The sequence below is a fragment of the Solenopsis invicta genome, chromosome 1, assembly GCF_016802725.1.
Source record: "Solenopsis invicta isolate M01_SB chromosome 1, UNIL_Sinv_3.0, whole genome shotgun sequence".
Lineage (NCBI taxonomy): Eukaryota > Metazoa > Arthropoda > Insecta > Hymenoptera > Formicidae > Solenopsis > Solenopsis invicta.
Genome location: NC_052664.1, coordinates 6783870 through 6806006, shown reverse-complemented (window position 1 = coordinate 6806006; position 22137 = coordinate 6783870). Strand labels below are relative to the sequence as shown.

The 22137-nt window shown below is 42.7% G+C and overlaps 1 protein-coding gene across 4 annotated transcripts in view; it reads right to left on the bottom strand.

Annotated features, from left to right (window-relative positions):
- The window catches only part of LOC105202597, a 190588-nt gene that overhangs the window by 64586 nt on the left and 103865 nt on the right, over nt 1–22137 (bottom strand). For all 4 annotated transcript variants that reach the window (XM_039447546.1, XM_039447542.1, XM_039447551.1 and 1 more), the window contains one exon: nt 911–1144. In XM_039447546.1, coding sequence (XP_039303480.1) covers nt 911–1144 — 234 coding nt within the window. The remainder of the gene's footprint in view (nt 1–910; nt 1145–22137) is intronic.

The window sequence follows — 22137 nt, the reverse complement described above, 5'->3', positions numbered from 1 at the left end:
AAAGTGATTCGATGTATTTATGCGAATGTCATTGCGGCGTTTAAAACATGGTAAAAATAGACATTTTTATTTATTCTTCTACATATACAGGGTGTTTCAGAAATAGTTGGCCAAATTTTAAGAGCATATTCCACTCATTGTAAAAATGGAAAAAAGTTATATAAACATGGATTTGGAAATGCTTCTTTTTCAAGATATAAACATTTTTTTATTTTACAGAAATTGCTGGAAATGATTTTCTTGCTTCAATGCATGCTTTGCACGTCGCATGGAATGTTGAAGACGTTCAAAAATTCCCGGAATATTTCGTATTTTGTCACACGTAGCAATAATATGATTTTAGAGTACTTCCACAGTAGTACAGTATCATACATGAGAGTCTTAAGATGTTCCCATAATTCAAAATTTAAAGGATTCAAATCGGGAGAACGTGCAGGCCAAGCAATGGACTCCTCTACCAATCCATCTATTGATGTAATTATTATTCACGAACTCTCGAGCAATGCGGCTGAAATGTGCTGGAGCTTCATCATGCATGAATCACATTTGATCGCGTATCTGTAATGGAACGTCTTCTAATAATATAGGGAGTTGCATTTCCAAAAATTGTCTGTAGTTGTTACTATTAAGTGTAGGTAAAAATAAATTGGTACAAGAAGAAAATTTCGGAAGAAAATCATTTCCAGCAATTTCTATAAAATCAATAAAAAATTTATAACTAGAAAGGAAGCATTTCCAAACCCATGTTTATATGACTTTCTTTCATTCTTACAATGGAGTGGAATATGCTCTTAAAAGTTGGCCAACTATTTCTGAAACACCTTGTATATCACTCCTTAAATGAATTATTAAGAATGTCTGCATTTTAAATAAAACAAATATTATCTGTAAAGGAATCACAAACACATACCTAGCAGCTCGCTAATTGTTTCCAGACGAGACTGCAGTTCTCTTTGTTGCCTAGCTCTGGCTCCTATTCTGTATAGTAGTATAATGAGAGTCGATATCAAAATGATCAGGCCGAGGCTACTAGCAATGAACACCAAAGTGATCGTTTTCAGATCGGGATATCGATCAATCTTCGGAAAATAGTAATTCTCTTTGTTCATATGCCATTTGTGGTCACCAGGCTCCACTTCCCAATCTGTATATAAGATTTTATTTAAAAATTAATTCATAAAAATTAAATATATGTTTTATTATTTTAACATTTTTATTAATACATATAGAGAGTATTTGGTAATGAGCGCCACGCCTCTCGTGAGCTGAGCAAGTCAAACTGAGCAGAAAAGTCCTCTACCTTGGAAAATTTACCTCCTCTACCTTGGTCCTCTATTTTGGAAAATTTGCAATAATTATCAAGATATAATTTACTGCATATCACAGACTTAACACGGTCTATCTCCAAATGTGCGCGATAAGGCCCAGCGATCATTGTTGTTAGGCGTGCGAGAAGCTATTTTTTCAAGCAATATCGCGCCGCTTGTGTGCCTATTGTCGTACTAATTGTAAGCAAAAAATATACTAGAAAAAACAAAATTTTTCTTTTAACTTATGTAAATTATTGCATATAACTGTAAAAGTATTTTTTTAAAATAAATAATTGTATTTATTAATATAAAAGACACAGTGGTAATTGTGCACAATAGGGGACTCAGCTCCAATCATGTTGACCTTGACATATGTTATAGAGACAAGGATACTGAATAACTTTACTTTATAAATTAATTGGCTCTTCAATAGATTTCGAGATATACTTAGAGGAAGACAAAAACAGTTTTTCTTAATTATTTTAGAAAATATTTATTTTACAAAAACATGTTTCAAACAAAAAGTGATGCTTGTTATGAGCTCTACAAATAAGATTCTATAGATATTTTACCTAACTCTAATACTTTAGGAGTTATAATCAAAAAACAATTTTAAAATAACTCTGACAAATTCAAATTTTTACATGTCGTACAGAGAACGGAGGAGGAGCTCCACCCCTCCTTCACATCCCCTCCCCGTATTTTTTCTAACCTAATTCACCCCGTCGGTCCACTAATAACGAGGTGGGTGCAGGAGGAAGTGGGCCATAAATTTAATATCGCAACGTGGTCAATTGGATATCCTTGGCCAAATTACAACTAAAATAGGGTTAGGTTGGGTTAAAAAAATACAAGGAGGGAATGCAGGGAGAGGGGTAAAACCCCTCTGTACCATATGGGTTTTTGACTTTCCACGCAAAACAAATTCCTCATTAAGTGTGTGAGTATATGTGTAGTTATTACTGAAAATAAAAAGAACTTATTTTAAAACAGTTTTTCTATTATATTATAACAACTAAATTATTAAACAATCATAGTAAGAAAGCCTTCTTCGGTCGCAGCTAGATCTTAGTGCTTATATTTATTTGTGTGATTCTATATAGTTCTCCGAATTCAACCAGAATGTACGCCGAATTAATTTTTGGTCGTAATACAGCATGTCAAATAAGAATTAGTAATATCACTATTTATATTAAATTGATTAATTTAATATAATAATTGATGCTGATTTGCATCTACATACCCATTCCCCCTTGAAAAAACTGTAATTTATTGCGAAAAATAACACCCCACCCAGGGTTCAAACCTGGCACCTCCGGAATCTCCGGTCCCGGTGTCTTACCACCTTGACCACTGGGGCACAGTGATATTCTTCGCAATATTCATATATGAGTGACAACGCATTTAAGGCGCGTGATTCAAACTTTTTGCAATAAATTTCTTATAGTTTTTTTCAGGGGGAAATAGGTTAGCTTGTTATTTGTCATAGGAGAGATAACTTCAAACGCGCTAATGCAAAATTCTAGAAATTTGTCGAACTGAGAAGAAGACGGTAAATCTTTCAATTCGCTCATTTTTAGTTGCCACGCTTTTCTCGATGCTTTATCAAGTTTTTGCGAGACGAGGAACACGAGAACCTCGTCCCACGTGTCGACGGGACGTTTTAGATCTTTTAGCGCTTGTACGGTGATATTGGTAGTGTCGCGCAAAGTTTGTAACGCTGTTGCGGTTTCGTGCGTTGCCGACGGTAACGAAAATAAAATTTACAGATAAAAAATGACGATCCGACGTTGATTTTCATATCGCAAAGAAAATATTTGCCACGCAACTTCAAAATTTGCGTAAGTGACCGATAAGTGACTTAACAATGTATTGGCTGCTCCAGTAACAATTGAACAGAGATAATGCAGACGTTCTACATTCGTTAAAATTGGATCGTCAATTACCATCGCTTTAAGGAGGTTCTGTCGGTATTTCGAAGTTAAATGAGGACTACGAAAAAGTGTGAAAAAAACTGCTTTTAACACTCATAAATCTTATTCGTAAAATCATAATTTTATTTAAAATGACTGTTAAATTGAGTAATTTGAAGTATAAACAATTTAATATTATTTATTAAGTAAAAAATTCAAGGCTTGGTTGAACAGAGTAGTAACCACTGAAGCGCTCGCACGTGGTCTCGCGACAGCTGAACGTGTGTTGACAAACACATGCTAACTTGCAAATGTAACATGTTTACACTGAAATGGCGAGATGCCTTCATTAAATAAAGAAAGACATGCTATAGAATGACCAGTGGTAACTTTCACGATTTTTCATGATCTGTTTTTGTTGGCCCGGCTCGCGTGTTTACTTTCTTTGTGTCGGCTGCACGGCTTTCTGCGTAACGCGTGATTTTATATTGTTATTTACATGGTGTTGGCGGTAGTGTAACTTTCAAGCCGCACAACTCGGAAAGTAGTCAACGAAAATAAACTTTCTTGTAGTGTTTTGGAAAGGTCTTGACACCAGCTATTAGATTCTGGAATCAAAAATAGGGTGTTTCATTTAAAAAACTTAATGTGATTTCGATCTGACCTTGGCGACGCCATCCAAGGTCAAACTGATAAGATCATTGAATAGATCTTTTGAAACCCTACAACTTTCGTCTGAACATATTTTTGATTGGTCCTAATCCTGCGAAGAGAAAAGGGGTGTACGGGTGGTCTGAAACACCCTGTATATATATACCCTATGATCAGAAAGTACCGGGAATTTTTTATTTAAAAGTACCGCGCATGCGGGAACCGGTTTATTTTTTTTTCTTATGTTGGTACGACCTTAAGACGCACATCTGTCAGGTTTTAATGCCATCCGATCATTAGTGTCTGCCTGGCGTTTGTTTACATCAGTCAACTTTTTTCATTTTGCCGCATTTTACCATGAATAATTTTGTTGAACAAAGAGTTTGTTTGAAATTTTGTGTTGCGAACAAAATTTCGTGTGCCGATGCACTGAAAATGTTGCAAAAAGCATTTTGCGAATCTGCTCTATCAAAAACAAGAGCATACGAGTGGTATAAAGACTTTAAAAGTGGTTGTACAGTGGTGGAAGATTTCCCTCGTTCCGGACGTCCATCGACGTCGAACACCGATGAAAATGTGAAGAAAGTGAAAGAAATGGTGCTTGAAAATTGTCATACCAGCTTAAGAGAAATGTCTAGTGAACTTGGCATTGCATATGGAACGGCACAGCATATTGTGGTTGATGTTTTGGGTATGAGACGCGTGGCAGCCAGGCTCGTTCCGAAGGATCTGAATTTCTTGCAAAAACACCAATGAATTATTTGACCAAACATCAAGTAAATACCATCAAGCAAGCACCGTATTCACCTGATATGGCCCCGTGCGACTTTTTTTTGTTCCCCAAGTTGAAGTTGCCACTTCGTGGAAAGAGATTTCAGTCGATCGAGGAGATCAAAGAGAATGCGACGAGGGAAAAGGCCATCCCTTCGTCGGCCTACCAGGGATGCATGGAGGACTGGGTCAAGCGTTGGCACATGTGTGTTGCTTCAGATGGATCATATTTTGAAGGAGATAAAATAAATTTGCCTGAAATTTAACTCTATTTTGTTTTATTTAAAAATTCCCGGTACTTTCTGATCATAGGGTATATATATGTATGTATGTGTATATTAACCACACTGTGTATATATACTATATATATATATACACAGTGTGATTAAAAGTAGGGATTTTTTCCTACATGTAGGGAAATTTTACTGCAAACAAGGCGTAGGAAAAATTAAAATTAAAAAGACTGAAATGTGGGGATTTTTAACGCTCAGTAATTAGTGATTTATACGGCTGAATGCCCATTGGACTTGCCAATGCGTTACGTGTGGCGAGACAGCCAATCATTTACTTTTATAGATAAACAATAAATTATGTAACGCATCGACACGTCTTGTGTCTTGTGGGTATTCAACCAATGAGCAAGATAGTTGAACGAGACATAGGAGACACCGGCCAATCGTTATAATTCCGTTTGCAATGCGATCATGTGATTCGCCAGTTGACGTACCGGAAAGGAAAGGGACCTATCATGTGATGTATTTACTGCCGCAGCGTGGTATTTATAAAAAAGTACTTAAAGAATTTCTGCGCGGTATGAGAAACCGTTATTTGCAGATCCTTTGTTTTCTCCATATAAAGTATCTCGAATATTTACGAAACCTCTCTTTACCAATTTTGAGGAATTATCGAATCATTCCTCAACATTTAGAAAAGGGATGGGTGCCAATAAAGTGTGAAAGTCTGTATAGCGATTTGCACTAAAACGGATAACTATAAGCGATAAGATACGACATTGCTTGCGCGAAATTAACTGTTTGATGCTACGCTCTCAAGTTGGAGTGATTGAGAGTATGTACATGTAGCACTCATCTAATAATTCCACTTTTTTATATCGATATGTTAAATAAAGTTGATGTACAAGATTTAAGGTACATAGTTCTCTTGCTGCATTTACATCGATTTTAATTGATAAGTGTGGTGTATTTTGCATTTAGTAAAGTGTATGTCGTGATATCTGTTAACGTATTGACAGCTTTTAATTATATTTACAATGAGGTATTTTGTTTCACTTTGGAGGATTTCGCATATAGCACGATTCTTGGTGAAAACTTGCAACGACAGTTGCAGGAACATTGATATCAAAGTGAAACAAATTCACATTTAAACTTATTATCGAGACTTTTCAAAACTATCTAATGTCCACAGTCAGCTTTATTCGGTTAGTAAAAATCCTCATTCACTTTCAAAAGGAAATTTAAAGAGTACAATATAATATATAATACAAAATTGAATTAAGTATAATAATTGAATTAAGTATAATTGAATTGAGTATAATACGAGTATAATATAAAATTTAATTGGCAGCTGCACACAATAATACAAGAGTAGGTCCATACTTGCAAACCTTCAAACAACATCGATTTATCTTTGAGCCATTCCAGTAAAGGAGGAGCTCCGGCTAGTGACAGAAATCGAAGTTATTGAGTAGTAATGGACACGTCAATCAGCCATATTTTGGGAATCAGCGAAAACATAAGAAGTGGCAATAATCTTTGCTTTTATCTGACTATGTCTGCTTCTACTAGTAACGTCGGTATGATCACAGAAAACATCAAGAGCTATTGTTATAATATATAGGTTGCACAGGTTTTTTACAGGTCTATTATGTAATATATTTAAAGCTGAGCAATGATAGAACAATATCATTAGTTATAGAATATCATTAACATCAGATACCATTAGGCTCCTTAATAGAGGTTTGCAGTTTTGTAAAAGTTTGAAAAAACTTTGTGGCGCTCGTAATTTGTTCGTATAAACTTGTAGTGTCATGTGATTCATATCACAAAGTACGTTGTTGGTCTTTGTCTTTTATTATTCATTTACATAACAGTGTACATCACAAACAGATCGCAGTGTCATTATGGTGTTAACCATTACACTTTAAATGTTTCAATCTCAGCATGCTTTAACTCGCCTTACCTAAAATTCGATATTATAATAAAATACATAACCCATGGAAAATAGTTTTTCTTCGTCGCTTTTATTTTCTATTTAGCTTTATATGTATAAATAACTATCATCATCATATTAAAAGCTTTTTAATTTTACATAACATTTTGCAATAAAAAAATTAATGTCGGGGTTATGGATTCCAATGACAGTGATAATAGTCGTAGAACATTCGAAAAGAAAAAAATTTCTAGTCATTCTTGACGAAAACAAGCATTTGCTAAGGCTTGGTTACGAATTCCAGAATTCAGTGGTTGATTCACTCCATGCGATGATATTAAATATAAGGCAAAATGTAAAGCGTGCAATAAAATTTTAATAGCAAGCCGAAGCTATTTAATGAAACATGCTGACACATTAATACACAAGAAAAATGTAAAAGTTAAACAAATAAATTTAAACATTCAAACGTTTGTACAAAGACCAATACATCATGATGTTATAATTGCTGAGCTTCGATATTATGCACTCCTTGCAGTCGAACATAATCTCAGTTTCAGAGCGATAGAAGGTATCATTGCAACAACAAAAAATATTTTTAATGACAGCAAAATTTCTAGTTCTATTAAAATAAAAAGGTTGAAATGTACAAATTTAATCAATGATTTGTTGGCTAATGATATTAAAATCAAATGTGATGAAGAATTAAAAAATAATGTATTTTCCATATTAATAGACGAAAGTACAGATTTAAGCAATGATAAAAACTTGTGCATTCTAGTTAGATATTATATAAATGGCAAGTGCTTTACACAATTATTAGATTTAATAAAAATGCTCGCAAATGGAGGTACTGCAGAAAATATGTATAAAACATTTATTGAATGTTTAAAAACTCACAACTTAAGCATTAATAACATTGTAGGCTATTGTAGCGACAATGCTAATGTAACGATGGGAAAAAGGAATTCTTTTCAATCCTACTTAATTAAAGATAACCCTAATATATTTATATTGGGATGTATTTGTCATTCTGCACATTTAATCGCAAGTCATGCTTCAGAAGAGTTGTCTAAAAATGTGGAGAGCTTAATGCATTCTCTATATTCATATTTTTCACGAAGTCCAAAACGACAAGCAATCTTAGAAGAAATATAAAGTATTATGAAAAAGAAAAATATCGAATGATCAATCCTAGTAAAACAAGGTGGTTAGCTCTTCGAAAATCCATAAACAGAATTTTAGAACAGTAGACTATTTTACAGCAAGCATTTTTAGTGGCTGTCGTTGAAGACAAAAATGTTATGGCTGATTTGTTATTAATAGAACTAAATAAATCATATACTAAGACATATTTTGAGTTCATGCAATATGTCTTTCCATATTTTCAAACTTTCGACATTTTATTCCAATCTGAAAAATGTTTAATTCCTCATTTACACATAGAATCAATACGATTTTTACATTTATTATGTTCAAGGTTTATTAAATCTGATTTTTTAACGCAAAAACACCTTAAAAATCTGAATTTAAACGATCCTCACATGCTTTTACCCATTGAAAATATGAATATAGGCAATGTAGCAAAGATTACTCTGTCGTCATTATAAGATAATACTATTAATCGTTCAAACATTTTGCAATTTAAGCTAAGATGTTTAAGGTTTTATAAAACTGCTGCGGAACGAGCTATTAAACGATTGCCTTTAAAGGATAAATTTATAACAGAATTAGAATTTTTTATACAAAAGATTGCATTAAATAAAAATGATAATAGAATATCATTAACATATGTTTGTGATAAATATAAAAATTTAGTTTCTAATGTTGAGGATATCATAACAGAATGGAATAAGTTGCCATTTTACTTTTCTGAGAATAAAACAGAAAATTTAAAAGAACTTCAAGTTGAATTATTTTGGAATTAAATTTCAGAAATTAAAAATTTTAATAATCAATAGAAATTTATAAATTTGTTCAGATTGGCAAAAATAGTATTATCTTTACCCCATGCCAATGCTGATGTAGAAAAGATTTTTTCTATGTGCAGCGGTATAAAAACAAAAAAACGCAATAGATTAAGTACGAAAACTTAGTATTCATTATTACGAATTAAAATGCAAATAAAAAATTTAAAGTTAATGCAACTATTTGTCCTTTAAGGGTAGATTTATTAAAAAGATACAATTTCATTTATCGAGAGGAATCAGAAATTCCTTCCACTAGTCAACAACAAACCAATAATGATATTTTCCTTTCCTCTGATGATAGTATGTAGGTTTGTAATAATTTTATATTTTTAATGTTTTGTTTTACGTTTTTATATAACAAGATTTTTAGTCCTATTTGGTTCCTATAAATAAACTAACTTGTCATTTAACAATTAAGAAAAGGAAGGGTGTTGAGAAACCGGCAGTTCGCAATTTAAACTCAGGACAAGCGGACACATAACTGTGTCAATATTAGATCTTGTTTTCGTTCAACTAGTTTATAAGTTTAGATATTGGATGTCATAGCTTAATAGGTCGAGCGCGCTTATTTTCAAAATAGCACGTTAATCTCTCCGTACCGAGGTCAGAACAATATTGACCCTTGGACAGAATTTCGCGCCAATGATCCCGTCCCCTCCAACGGGGCCTGTTCGATCCGATTTTTGGGTACCACCGAAGTACGAGCGATATAGTCGGGAAATTCACCGGAGCACCGTCGAACGAACGACATCGAGCCTTCGAAATCACGGGTCGAGTGTGATCGCCCTTTTGACTCAAACGCAGCGCGACGGCTCACGGCTCCATCGCCACAGTGCCACGGCGTGCCGGAAGCGGGAGGTTGTAATAGATCCTGTGTAAAGGCTAAATAAAGAATAAGTGTTTGACTCTATCAATCGTGAGTTCTTCTTGGACGACTTCGCCGTCTGATCCTGCTGATTTTGAGACTGAAAGAGGAACGTCGGTGCTCGTCTCGATACGACGGTGTGAGTCAGAGCGCGACCGGGCTCGATTGTCATCACGGTCCCTCTGACGATCAACTCGGCTGAACCTCGACGCGTCGTTTGACGCACACAGCATCCTTGGCGCTTTACTAAGCGACGCCGGCGTCCGCGGACATCGCGAGATTTGAAAATCGCATCCGCGACATTGTTGGTCCTTCGAGCCGGATCTAAGGCATTGTGTGCGCTCAGCGACCATTCAGAGGGGACCACAGAGGCATAGACCTGAATGCATCATGACCGATCAATTACTGGCCACGCAGCAGATGCAGCTACACTCAGTGGCTCGAGCGCTCTCGAACTTCAAAAAGGTTGGCAAGAACAACTACACGCCAGCGCTGATTCGAGCACGATTAACTGGATTGAAGGAAGTCTGGTCACAGTGCGCGGCCACCCACGCTGCGCTACTACATGCAGTTCCAACCGCCAAACGGACGGGCCTCAGCTACTTCGACAACACGGAGTTCGACGATCACGAGGAGATATTCCAGAGGGCAGCGGACTACATGACGGAATGCCTCGAGGAGCTGGAGCCGCCTCTCAACTCAACACCATTGGCAAGTCCTCCGGCGTACGGTAATCCGTCTGCGTTACTTTCCTTGTCGCATTTACCGCCTATCAATATACCGCCGTTCTCGGGAAGCCATGAGGATTGGGAGAGCTTTCGCGATCGATTCACGTCGCTCATAATTAAAAACCCGGAGTTAACTCCATTTTCACGCATGCATTACTTAGCGTCTAATCTCTCCGGGCGCGCTCTCGAGTCGATACGAACGGTTCCAGTCACCGCGGATAATTTTGAAGTGGCTTGGCGATTGCTGGTCTCGCGGTACGATAATAAACGGCGATTGGTCGGCGTGCATGTCTCCGCGCTGTGTAACTTGCCGAGCGTCACGCGCGAATCAGCTGTCGAACTTCGCGAGCTGCAGGATAAAGCCAATCGAGCTATTGCATCGCTTCGGAATCTCCACCGTTCATCGGACGAAATGTTGAGCGACGTCTTAGTGCATCTCGTCACTCAGCGGCTTGATCACGCTACGCACAAAGCGTGGCGATTGAAAGGAGGCGATGAGTCTGCGATTCCGAGGTACGACGACTTAGATCGATTTCTCTCCGCGCGCGTGCGAGCCCTGGAAGAACTCACGCCTCATAACTCCGCCAGGCCCGCACGGTCTTCGAAATCCGCGTCTATAAACGCCGCCACCACGTCTCAAGTTTCGTGTCCGATCTGTAAAGCGTCTCATTACCTGACTAAATGTCCGCAATTTGTTAAGAAGAGCCCGAGTCAACGCATGGAGTTTATTAAGCAGCACCACAGGTGCATTAATTGCCTCAGTGCGAAACACGCTCTGTCTTCATGTCCAAGTCAATACACTTGTCGTCAATGCCAGAAACGGCATCATTCGTTGCTCCATGTTGACTCGGTCTCATGCGCTGCCACAACGGCAACATCGACTGAACCGAACACGCAAGCTGAAACGGGGGATGGTTGCGAGGCGGTCGCGTTGGTTGCCTCAAACAAATCATTGCCTCGAGCTCCGGTGCTTTTGGCGACAGTACGAGTCACAGTTCGTTCACCAGCGGGCCGCGACGCAAACGTCCGAGCGTTGCTCGACACGGGATCTGAAATCACCTTCATTTCCGCCCGGCTCGCGCAAACTTTAAGACTGCGTCGCCTCCGCGATCCATTGTCGCTCTCAGGCATCGGAGGCCTCGAGGCCGGCAACTGCAGGTTTGCCGCTCATATCATAATCTTGCCGCCACGTCAAACTGAGCCGCGTCTCGCGGTCACCGCGGCAATCTTACCGTCTCTCGCTGATTACTCGTCGAGGCTCGATCGAGCTGGGTTCAACTGGGACCATCTAGCGGATCTCGAGTTGGCAGATCCGCATTTCACTAACTCTGATCCCATTGAGCTTCTCATCGGCGCCGATATCTATGGCGAGATATTTCTTGGCGAGATACGGAAGGGAGCACGCGGGCAGCCCTATGCGTTGAAGACAATTTTTGGATGGGCCTTATCCGGCCCTACACAGGTGTCGAATCCGGCCCGCCGAGCAATTACTGTTCAACATTGTTCGGACTCAACGTCGCTTGCGCTCGATCGCGAATTGAGAAGATTTTGGGAGATCGTGGAGGTTCCGCGACAGACTGTGCTCAGCTCGGAGGAGCAACGATGCGAGGATCACTTTGTTGCTACTCATTCGCGTTGTTCCGACGGCCGATACACTGTGCGCCTCCCATTCAAGAGTGGTCCTCCCATCACTGTCGGTCGGGATATCGCTGAGCGATGCTTAAAAAGTTTATTTCGCCGTTTTAAAGTTAACGCCGCTCTCAAACAAGAATATTCAAATTTCATGCGGGAATACGAAGCGCTGGGACACATGCGAAAAGCATTGCCCCTCTCAGAGTCTTCTCAGTGCGTGTATATCCCCCACCATCCCGTCTTTCGCGACGGCAGTGCGACCACGCATTTGCGCGTGGTATTCAATGCGTCGAGTCTCACGTCAAGCGGGAAATCGCTCAATGACCATCTGCTTCCCGGACCGAAATTGCAGACGGATCTAGCGGCGGTTGTAATGCGATGGCGACAGTTTCGCTACGTGTACTCGGCCGACGTCGCCAAGATGTATAGGCAGATCGTCGTTGATTCGCGTGACGTCGATTATCAGGGCATCTTATTGGTGGACGGTGAGACGGAGCGCGTGCAGGATTATCAGCTCCTGACCGTGACGTATGGCACAGCGTCAGCGCCGTTTTTAGCGCTGCGAGTGCTGCGCCAGTTGGTTCGCGACGAGGGACATTCTTTCCCGTTAGCCGTCCCGGTTCTGACGGATAACATGTATGTTGACGACGTCCTGTTCGGCGCCGACGATGTCCCTCTCCTTCGACGAGTGCGCGACCAAGTATGCTCGTTACTCCGCTGTGGCCAATTCAATTTGCGCAAGTGGTCCAGCAATTCGTCGGCTCTTCTGAGCGACATTGACGACCGCGATCACGGCCTAGCCTGCAGCAAAGACCTGCAACCTGGCGAAAAGGTGAAGGTCCTCGGAATCTGCTGGCATCCCGCAGAGGACGTGTTTAAGTTCCGCGTGTCCTGTCCTCCCTCTGTCTCGATCACGAAGAGATCGATTCTCTCAAATGTCGCGCGGATTTTCGATCCGTTGGGGTGGAGTACTCCGGTCACAATTACGGCAAAATTATTTCTTCAACGACTATGGCAATCGCGGCTCGATTGGGATGACCAGTTTCCCGCCGACCTTGCGAAGGAATGGGAGGTTGTTCGAGCGTCGCTCTTGGCGCTCGACAGCCTTCAGCTGGATCGATGGGTTCGACGCGGATCGGGGACGACGGCTTACGAGCTGCACGGATTCGCGGACGCGTCCTCCCAGGCGTATGCAGCCGTAGTTTATCTGCGGCTCCTTTCGAACTCCGGCGAGATCTCCTCGATGCTCCTCGTCGGAAAGTCCAAGGTCGCTCCCGTAAAAACACTGAGTGTTCCACGCTTGGAGCTCTCAGCGGCGGTGCTGCTCTCCAGATTGATGAACTTCGTGATCGCGTCTCTTCATGTTCCGGAGGTTCCGTGCTACTGCTGGACGGACTCTACGGTCGTCCTTGCGTGGATTGCGCAGCATCCGTCGAGGTGGCGAACGTTCGTTGCCAATCGCGTCGCGGAAATTCAGACCCGACTTCCCTCCGCTGTTTGGAGGCACGTGCCCACCACCGATAACTCCGCCGACTGCGCGTCTCGCGGAATTCCCGGACACCAGCTCGCATCACATCCCCTTTGGTGGCATGGTCCAGCGTGGCTTAGGCTTCCGAGCTCCGAGTGGCCCATTGTCGGTCCTCCCCCTGAGACCTCAATGGAGCATAATCTGAGGACGTGTGCTCTCGTCGCGATGCCGGACGATAATGGAGTGTGGGACCTCGCCGCGCGCTACTCGTCTTGGTCAAGGTTAATGCGCATTACCGCATACGTCATGCGATTTATCTCGCGTGCTCGCGGACATGGGGCTGTACCGGCCGAGAACGTTGAGACTCCTTCGTCCCTGACAGTCCGCGAACTTCGACGTGCGACGAACTTTTGGGTGACAACCATTCAATCGGCGCTATTCGCGAGCGAACTGGCCGCGCTTCAAAAGGGGGACGCACTTCCGGTGAAAAGTGTACTTCTGCCTCTCGCTCCGTACTTGGACGAAGACGGAATAATTCGCGTTGGCGGGCGGTTGTCGCGGGCGTCCATCCCGACCCGCTCTAAGCACCCGATCGTCCTCGTTTCTCATCCCCTCGTCCGACTTCTCATACGGGATATCCATCTGAGATATCTCCACGCAGGCATTCAGCTTACGTTGGCTACCTTACGGCGAAATTTCTGGGTGATCCGAGCTCGCAGTGCGGTCACAGCGGTCATCCATCAGTGTGTGGCGTGCACTCGCGAGCGAGCTGCCGTCCCGACACAGCAAATGGGGACCCTCCCTCAAGTAAGAGTCTCTCCTCCCGCGCGTGCATTTCTTCACAGCGGAGTGGACTACGCCGGTCCGATACTTATCAAAGCAAGGTCTGGCCGCGGAATAGCTTCCCGAAAAGCATATATCGCCATATTCGTGTGTCTAGCAACGCGCGCGATACATCTAGAGTTGGTCGAGGGATATGCCACTCCGGCATTTTTGGGAGCTTACTCGCGATTTGTGGCTCGAAGGGGTCTCCCGACGTCGATGTATTCCGACAACGGGACCACCTTCGTCGGGTCTGATCGCGAACTGACCGCCGCGTTTCGGGCGGCACTTCGCGATCCCACCTTCTTGAACAGGACGGCCTCGGACAATGTCGGGTGGCATTTTCTGCCTCCTTCTGCCCCTCACTTCGGCGGCTTATGGGAGGCTGGTGTGAGAAGCGTAAAATACCATATTCGCCGAGTGGTGGGAGCGCATACGCTGACATTTGAGGAGTTTTGCACGCTCCTTTGCAATGTCGAGGCAGGCCTCAATTCCAGACCGATAGCGCCGCTCTTCGATTCGCTTGACTCCTTTGATCCGCTGACTCCAGGGCACTTTCTCATTGGAGCTGTGCTCAACGCGAGTCCGGAACCGTCCCTGCTGCAGGTAAAAGAGAATCGCCTATCTCGGTGGCAGTTGGTTCGACAGCTCACTGAGCGCATTTGGAAGTTGTGGCAGAGCGACTATATTAACACGCTGCAGCAGCGGGGAAAATGGCGACGTAAGCAGCCGAACCTTCAAGTGGGGCAGCTGGTTTTGCTTCGCAACCCACAGCTCCCACCTTGCAAGTGGAAGCTCGGCCGCGTTGTGCGGTGTCACCCGGGTCTCGACGAATTGGTTCGCGTTGTGACGGTCAAAACGGCGTCGTCCGAGTACAAGCGTCCGATCGGCAAATTATGCGTCTTGCCGATCGACATTGAGCGTGCGGCGAGCGCTGAACATTAGTGCACCTTCTGGTTTCAATGTGCCGACCGCCTCGCTTGATTCTGGTCGGGTCGTCAAAATCTCATATTTCGCTCTCTGCCCTTCATGAATCAGTCGTAACGTCTTTCGAAACTATAGTTTCGAGGCGGGCGGTATGTTGAGAAACCGGCAGTTCGCAATTTAAACTCAGGACAAGCGGACACATAACTGTGTCAATATTAGATCTTGTTTTCGTTCAACTAGTTTATAAGTTTAGATATTGGATGTCATAGCTTAATAGGTCGAGCGCGCTTATTTTCAAAATAGCACGTTAATCTCTCCGTACCGAGGTCAGAACAATATTGACCCTTGGACAGAATTTCGCGCCAATGATCCCGTCTCCTCCAACGGGGCCTGTTCGATCCGATTTTCGGGTACCACCGAAGTACGAGCGATATAGTCGGGAGATTCACCGGAGCACCGTCGAACGAACGACATCGAGCCTTCGAAATCACGGGTCGAGTGTGATCGCCCTTTTGACTCAAACGCAGCGCGACGGCTCACGGCTCCATCGCCACAGTGCCACGGCGTGCCGGAAGCGGGAGGTTGTAATAGATCCTGTGTAAAGGCTAAATAAAGAATAAGTGTTTGACTCTATCAATCGTGAGTTCTTCTTGGACGACTTCGCCGTCTGATCCTGCTGATTTTGAGACTGAAAGAGGAACGTCGGTGCTCGTCTCGATACGACGGTGTGAGTCAGAGCGCGACCGGGCTCGATTGTCATCACGGTCCCTCTGACGATCAACTCGGGTGAACCTCGACGCGTCGTTTGACGCACACAGCATCCTTGGCGCTTTACTAAGCGACGCCGGCGTCCGCGGACATCGCGAGATTTGAAAATCGCATCCGCGACAAAGGGCAATTGCCTGACTTTCAATTACCCCTCCTTCTTTTAATTGTTAAATTTCGTGAGTCCTTGTATAATTTTAAGTTACTTTAATTTGTCATTCTTTATATGATCGAACGAGTAAAAACCAATATAAACTAGACCAACAAAAAGACTAAAACATTCAAATTTATAACTATTGTATTATAAAAAAGGCAAGTCATAAGTTTAAATATTTTATAAAAAATAAAAGTTTATACATATATGTGTGTGTACTTATGCATATGTATGGTTATTTTGAAATACATTCATTTATATACAATATTTCCTTTATTTTCTTTATTTCAGCTTTTGAATTTCGCGCCATTTCCCTATCCACTTTTTGCGTAAGAAATTGTAGGGATTTTTCAAATTATTGGTAGAGGTAATTCGTAATTTCATTTTAACCACGCTGTATATATATATATATATATATATATATATATATATATATATATATATATATATTGTCACGTATTTTCCTGACGCCGGAGAGCAACGGCGAGATACACGATCAAACAACGGAATAGTTCGCGAAACACGCGCGGGGGCGACGAGCGAACCGAGAAACACCAAACGCTCGCACCAAATCGCGAGATTGGGCGCCAGACGCGATAATACCGGTCGCGTCTCCGGGTTCACTTTTCCACTCTAAACACGGATTCACAACACGCGAGAATGCGTCATGCCGAAACGCGAAATCGTCGCTCGCACGCGGCCAGCTAGCTCCTCTAACCGGTAGAGGGGCGGGGAAGCGGAGACAGGGACGAAGCAGCTCTCTTACGGGAGGCAACGGGTAGGCGAGAAATCAAGTAAAGTCAGGCCGATATAACCGATAGAGAACACATATATTGCAGTGCATAATAGAGCTGGCATACAATAAAATAAGAAAAAAAAAGCGGTTAACGTGAGAAAGAAAGACAAAGAGATAAGTAGTTTGACAAAAAGAAATTAATAAGCCGGACGCGGGAATTATTTCAACTCAGACCATAATTACGCTACACGCGCCGATCACGACGACTGGTCCCGCGCGAAGCGCGGCAGCCAATCACGCGCGCTCTGACCGGCGCGGCAAGAACGCGAATGCAGAGCCTCCGCTAAGGCGAGCCACGTAATTCTGAGACAGAAGTGCGTACAGTAAAAGATTCGCGTCGACGACAACGCAGTCGCCGGAACCGCACTACAAAATTAATAGAACACGCGCGATACACCAAGTCACCGATATCTCGGGCGGCCGTATGATCACGGCCGTAACACGACTCACGCACGTGCGCGAGGGCTTTGCGGCTTCCCGGGAAGCCGGTCGTCCGCGAGCTTCTACGGCGGGACGGCTCAAACACACGCGGCAGCCGACAGCTGGGTGCCTCGACGAGGTCTCGGACTTGAGGTGGAGAGTCAGCCAAACACTAAGAAGCAAGGTGCGTTCAATCGCCACGCGGCGGACGCACTCGCACACTAACCCAATGGCTCCACCTCAGAGCGCGAGCCAGTCGACACCGGCAGCTCGTGGCTTTACACAGTTGTCAGAGGGTCACCTCGACGACGACTCTGGTTCTTCTCCTGGTCCTTCGGGTCCTTTGGGGATCCTCCACTGGACGCGCTCGCCAGGCCGGACACTCTCGCCGATCTTCCCGATAGCCACCGACGATAACTGGGACCGATATCTCGCACTCGCTCGCTCTCTAACGCAACGTGTACGCCGAACGCCGGGTCGCACGCAAAAGCCGAGAGGATCGCGCTCGATGTGCGATCGATGAGCGCTATCCCTCCCACAGGGTGCGCGATATCCTTGCGCCTAGCGGCCTATCAGCGGCCGCCCTTATCTAGCTGTGACGTCACGGCAGCGCAGTGTCTGGTCTCCGCAGGTGTCGTGCGGTCCCCGTCGGCATCCAACATCCTCGTCGTTCTTGTCGTCCTCGCGGACGACAGCAGCAGAATTTTTCCAGCGACGACTCTTCGCCGCTACCCTCCTCGATGGACAGCCGGCATTCGACGGCCCTCATCCGGGCCGTTCGTCCGCCCCAGCCTGTCCATCAGCTGTGCCACTCGCGAGCCTCCTTTGCGTGGCGCTTATCTGTCGCCACGTCTTGTCTCGTCCTCTTCTCCGTCGGCGTTTTCCGGTGCGCCGGTCCTGGACAATCGCCCTCTCCTTTCCCTGTCGCTGGCCGTCTCCCTTGCCGCTGCTGGTCCTTTGGCGGCGTTTGTCGAGGTGCCCGCGGTTACATACAATAAGCCGCGAATGAGTACATAAAATAACACGCATCGCAGTCCCGCCGGAGATTTCGCTCTCTCGCTGAGTGCCCGGCCCGGTCGCACGCGCCTCCTCGCGCTACGCTTAGGCGGAGGACGAAGTGGCGAGGCAGATAAAACTGCCACGTCACAATATATATATATATATATATATATATATATATATATATATATATATATCTTACAGTACCAAATTTCAGAATTTTCTCATATTTCTTTCTGATTGCTGGAGAACCTTCTTAATCTATATTTACTATTTCTAATATAAGATTCCATTTCATTAATTACAATTGCGCATTATTTTACAACTTTTAAAAACGCATCAGTGGGATTCAAATCTAAGACCTTTGGAACAATAACCTAATATGCTAACCATGAGCTAATTGTACACTTATGGAAATCGTTAATAAAAAGTTATATTTGAAGTAAAGCTAATTTGAATAGGAAGAAACTTGTATGTTGAGTACCGCGCGAACACTCTCACTACCCCTTTGACTGTTTAGCTTTAGATATCACCGATATTTAAAAAATAAGCTATATATAATCTACATAAATAATTAAAACCTGTTCTTGGCCTCTCCCATAGCCAAAGCAGCAAATATAGTCAAAAAATGTCAATTAGAAATAGTAGTGCAGCAAGAAAAAACTTAACGTAAAAAGCACGTTACAAAAATCTATTTTGCAATTGTTATAAACATGTAACAACCTGTGTTTGTCCGAGCGCGGACTTGCTCAGGGAAGCCAAGGCTCGAAGGGAGGTTGCCGGGTTAATTAACTCTGAGATCGGGAGTGCGTTAAAGAGAGTATAAATTTATTGTAGCAAAATGAAGACAATATACATGAGTTTACGTTTCGGAGAAACGCGGTATATACAAGACGGCACGGTGACGCGATCTAATAATAGCGAAACGCGGTATATACAGGACGGTGATATCTATTTACACAGATTCGGTCTTTTGTATCCGGCTTGCGGCCGGTGCGAAAGAACGGCACGGTAGCGTCGTCCCTGTCACGCCCGTTCAATTTCAACGCGTGTTTTTTGCTGTGTTTACGTCGTCGCGGTCTCGTCGATCCGCGACGCGCGCGCGGGTCGGCACGCTTTACTCAGATGTTGCGCCGGTGTTCTTAGAATTCGCGACAGGTGCTCGGCGGGATTCCCTTAGTAGGGAATTCCCGTTTGTGCGCCGGTGCCGGCTGCCTCGAGATCTCTCGATAGAGGCAAAGATCACTCTACCCCCTGGGTGGCAGTTGTTACCGCGGACTCTCGGGTGGAGACAGATGTTGGCGGAATCGTCGAGATCTCTCAACGGTGGCAGAGCTCGCTCTACCGCTCGGTTTTCCTGGGTACCAGGAAAGCGGGATTGGAAATCGCCGAGATCTCTCAGCGGTGACAGAGTTTGCTCTACCACACGGATTTCCTGGGTCTGGCTCGGAGGCTGGACCGGGAAAAGAGTCGATCTCTCTACGAGATCGTCCGCCTTTTATACCCCGATCTCGGAGAGTCGGGGATGTTCGAGGGGAATTTGATTCGTCTTGGAATATCGCATCCCCGTTGCTCCGAGATCGGTCGGGTATTGCGCTCTCGCTTGTGCGTACGCTTCTCTGTTGCTCCAACGCCAGGAGCATGCGGCTTAATGCGCGTGCGCGCGGAGTTCGCACGAGTAACGGCGCTTTCGCTAGACCGTTCGCGCGCGCGTGTATGAGGCGTTTATCGGCGCATAGCGCCTGTTTGCCTGTCCGGCGGGTGTTCGGCTGGACAGGGGGGCGGTTTGTGGCCCCAGGGGGAAACGGTGCGGAAATGCATTGTTACAAACAAATTATTAAAAATTGATTGTAGAGGAAAACTGATTGCACCAATCGATTTTACGGGAAAATTTACTAAAGAAACAGATATGATGCTTTTTTGTTATATCATTACAGCCTCAGTCGAGTTGGCTAAGACACCCGTACCGGAGATTTGGGAGGTCCCAGGTTCGAACCACAGTATAAGAAAGAACAGTAGGTCGACTCGGTGTCGGCACCTTTGATATGATGACTACAAAATCGTCATGTTGCTGGTTGTGCGTAGATCCAATAGCGTTTACGAGCGCAGTGGTTTAACTTAACTTGAGTTGGGTAATGACGCCATATGCTGGAATTGTCCAATCAGAACTTAACTGTCATATTGCTGGTTGTGCGATTTGGTCATGCGTGAAGGACAACTTTCGCCGTGCTTTATGACAGAGTCGACCTACTGTTTTTTCTTATACTGTGGTTCGAACCCTGGCTAAAGTAATACTTTTCCCAATAAATTCTTTACAGTTTTTTCAGGGGGAAAAAGGTTAATATAGGTGCTAGTGAACATTAAGTATTATTAAACTAATTTTAATTTAATAAAAGTGATATTACTAACTCTTATTTGATTATAACTGTGTTACATGAGCGAAAATAACGGCGCGCAGTTTAGTTGAGTCTGAAAAAGTATATAAAATCATACGAATACATAAAAGCACTAAAACCCAGCTAACCGACCAAAGAGGCCTTCTTATTTAGATTATATGTGTCTTGTTATAGTTGTTATAATTGTTATAAACAAATTAGTTGCAAAATTGATTTTTTGCAACGTGCTTTTTATATCAATAATGTTTTTTCACGTTTCGGTCTTATTTCCAATTGTTATTTTATTTGTTATCTTTATGCTGGTCTGGTCATGAACCTGAATAGTTGTAAATGAAAAGTAATTCTTTCTCTGTAAAAAAAAATAACTTTTTTAGATTTACGAAATGATTTAGTTAAATTCTGCTTATTTAAAAAAAAGAAATTTTTATTAAAACATACTTTTTAAATATACTGATTAGTAATAAACATCAAAATAACCTCACTTTTAAAGTTATATAAAAGTTTTACAAACATCGTACACATGTTATTTCTACTCAACAATATTTGCAGTTGTATACACGTTTAAAAACCTAAAATTTTGACTCAAAAATCAAGTTAAAGTATATATGGAGTTGTATAAACGTTTTAAAACAATGCCATAAATATTGCAAAATGACTAATTTATAAAAAATCATAAAAACGTTTCAAAAACTTGTAATAAATGCTACAAGACAGCTAACATACAATGAAGTATAGACGTTGCAAACTTTTAAAATAAATATTACATAACAATTAATTTGTACAGAGTTGTACAAACTTTATAAAAACTTCAAATAAATACATATACATAGACTAATTTTTACGTAGTCATACAGATGTTTTAAAAACTACAAATAGTTATATAATCGATATTAACTTTTCAGTCGTAAAATTTTCTAGTATGTATCATGTACAAACATTTTATGGAGTTATAAAAATTTTTTTATCTTGTGCTCCTTGGAACATGCGTTGTGAGCTTGTAGACCGGATAGCTGCGCGAGCGCGCGCCGCGGCGGAGCGATGTCGCGGAACCAAGCTTGGTTATTGCGGACCGACACGATGCGCGACGCAAAGCGGTTTTAATACCGCTGTATTTCAACGGGTGACAACGCTCCACGCCAAGAACTCTTAGTGGAAACGCGAAAACCCCGCACCCCCTGTCGTAGATTGTTGCCGGAAGCAGAAAGGAAACTTGGAAGATCTTGTTTAATTTAAAATTTAATTGGAAATAATATTAACAGTATTTTAAAATTCTAGTTTTTAAAATAATTATTCGTGGAAAAAGAATACCAGTGTTAAATTTAAACAATTTGAAAATTTAGATACGTTTCTTTTATATATTATCCATTTCAAATAACTTATA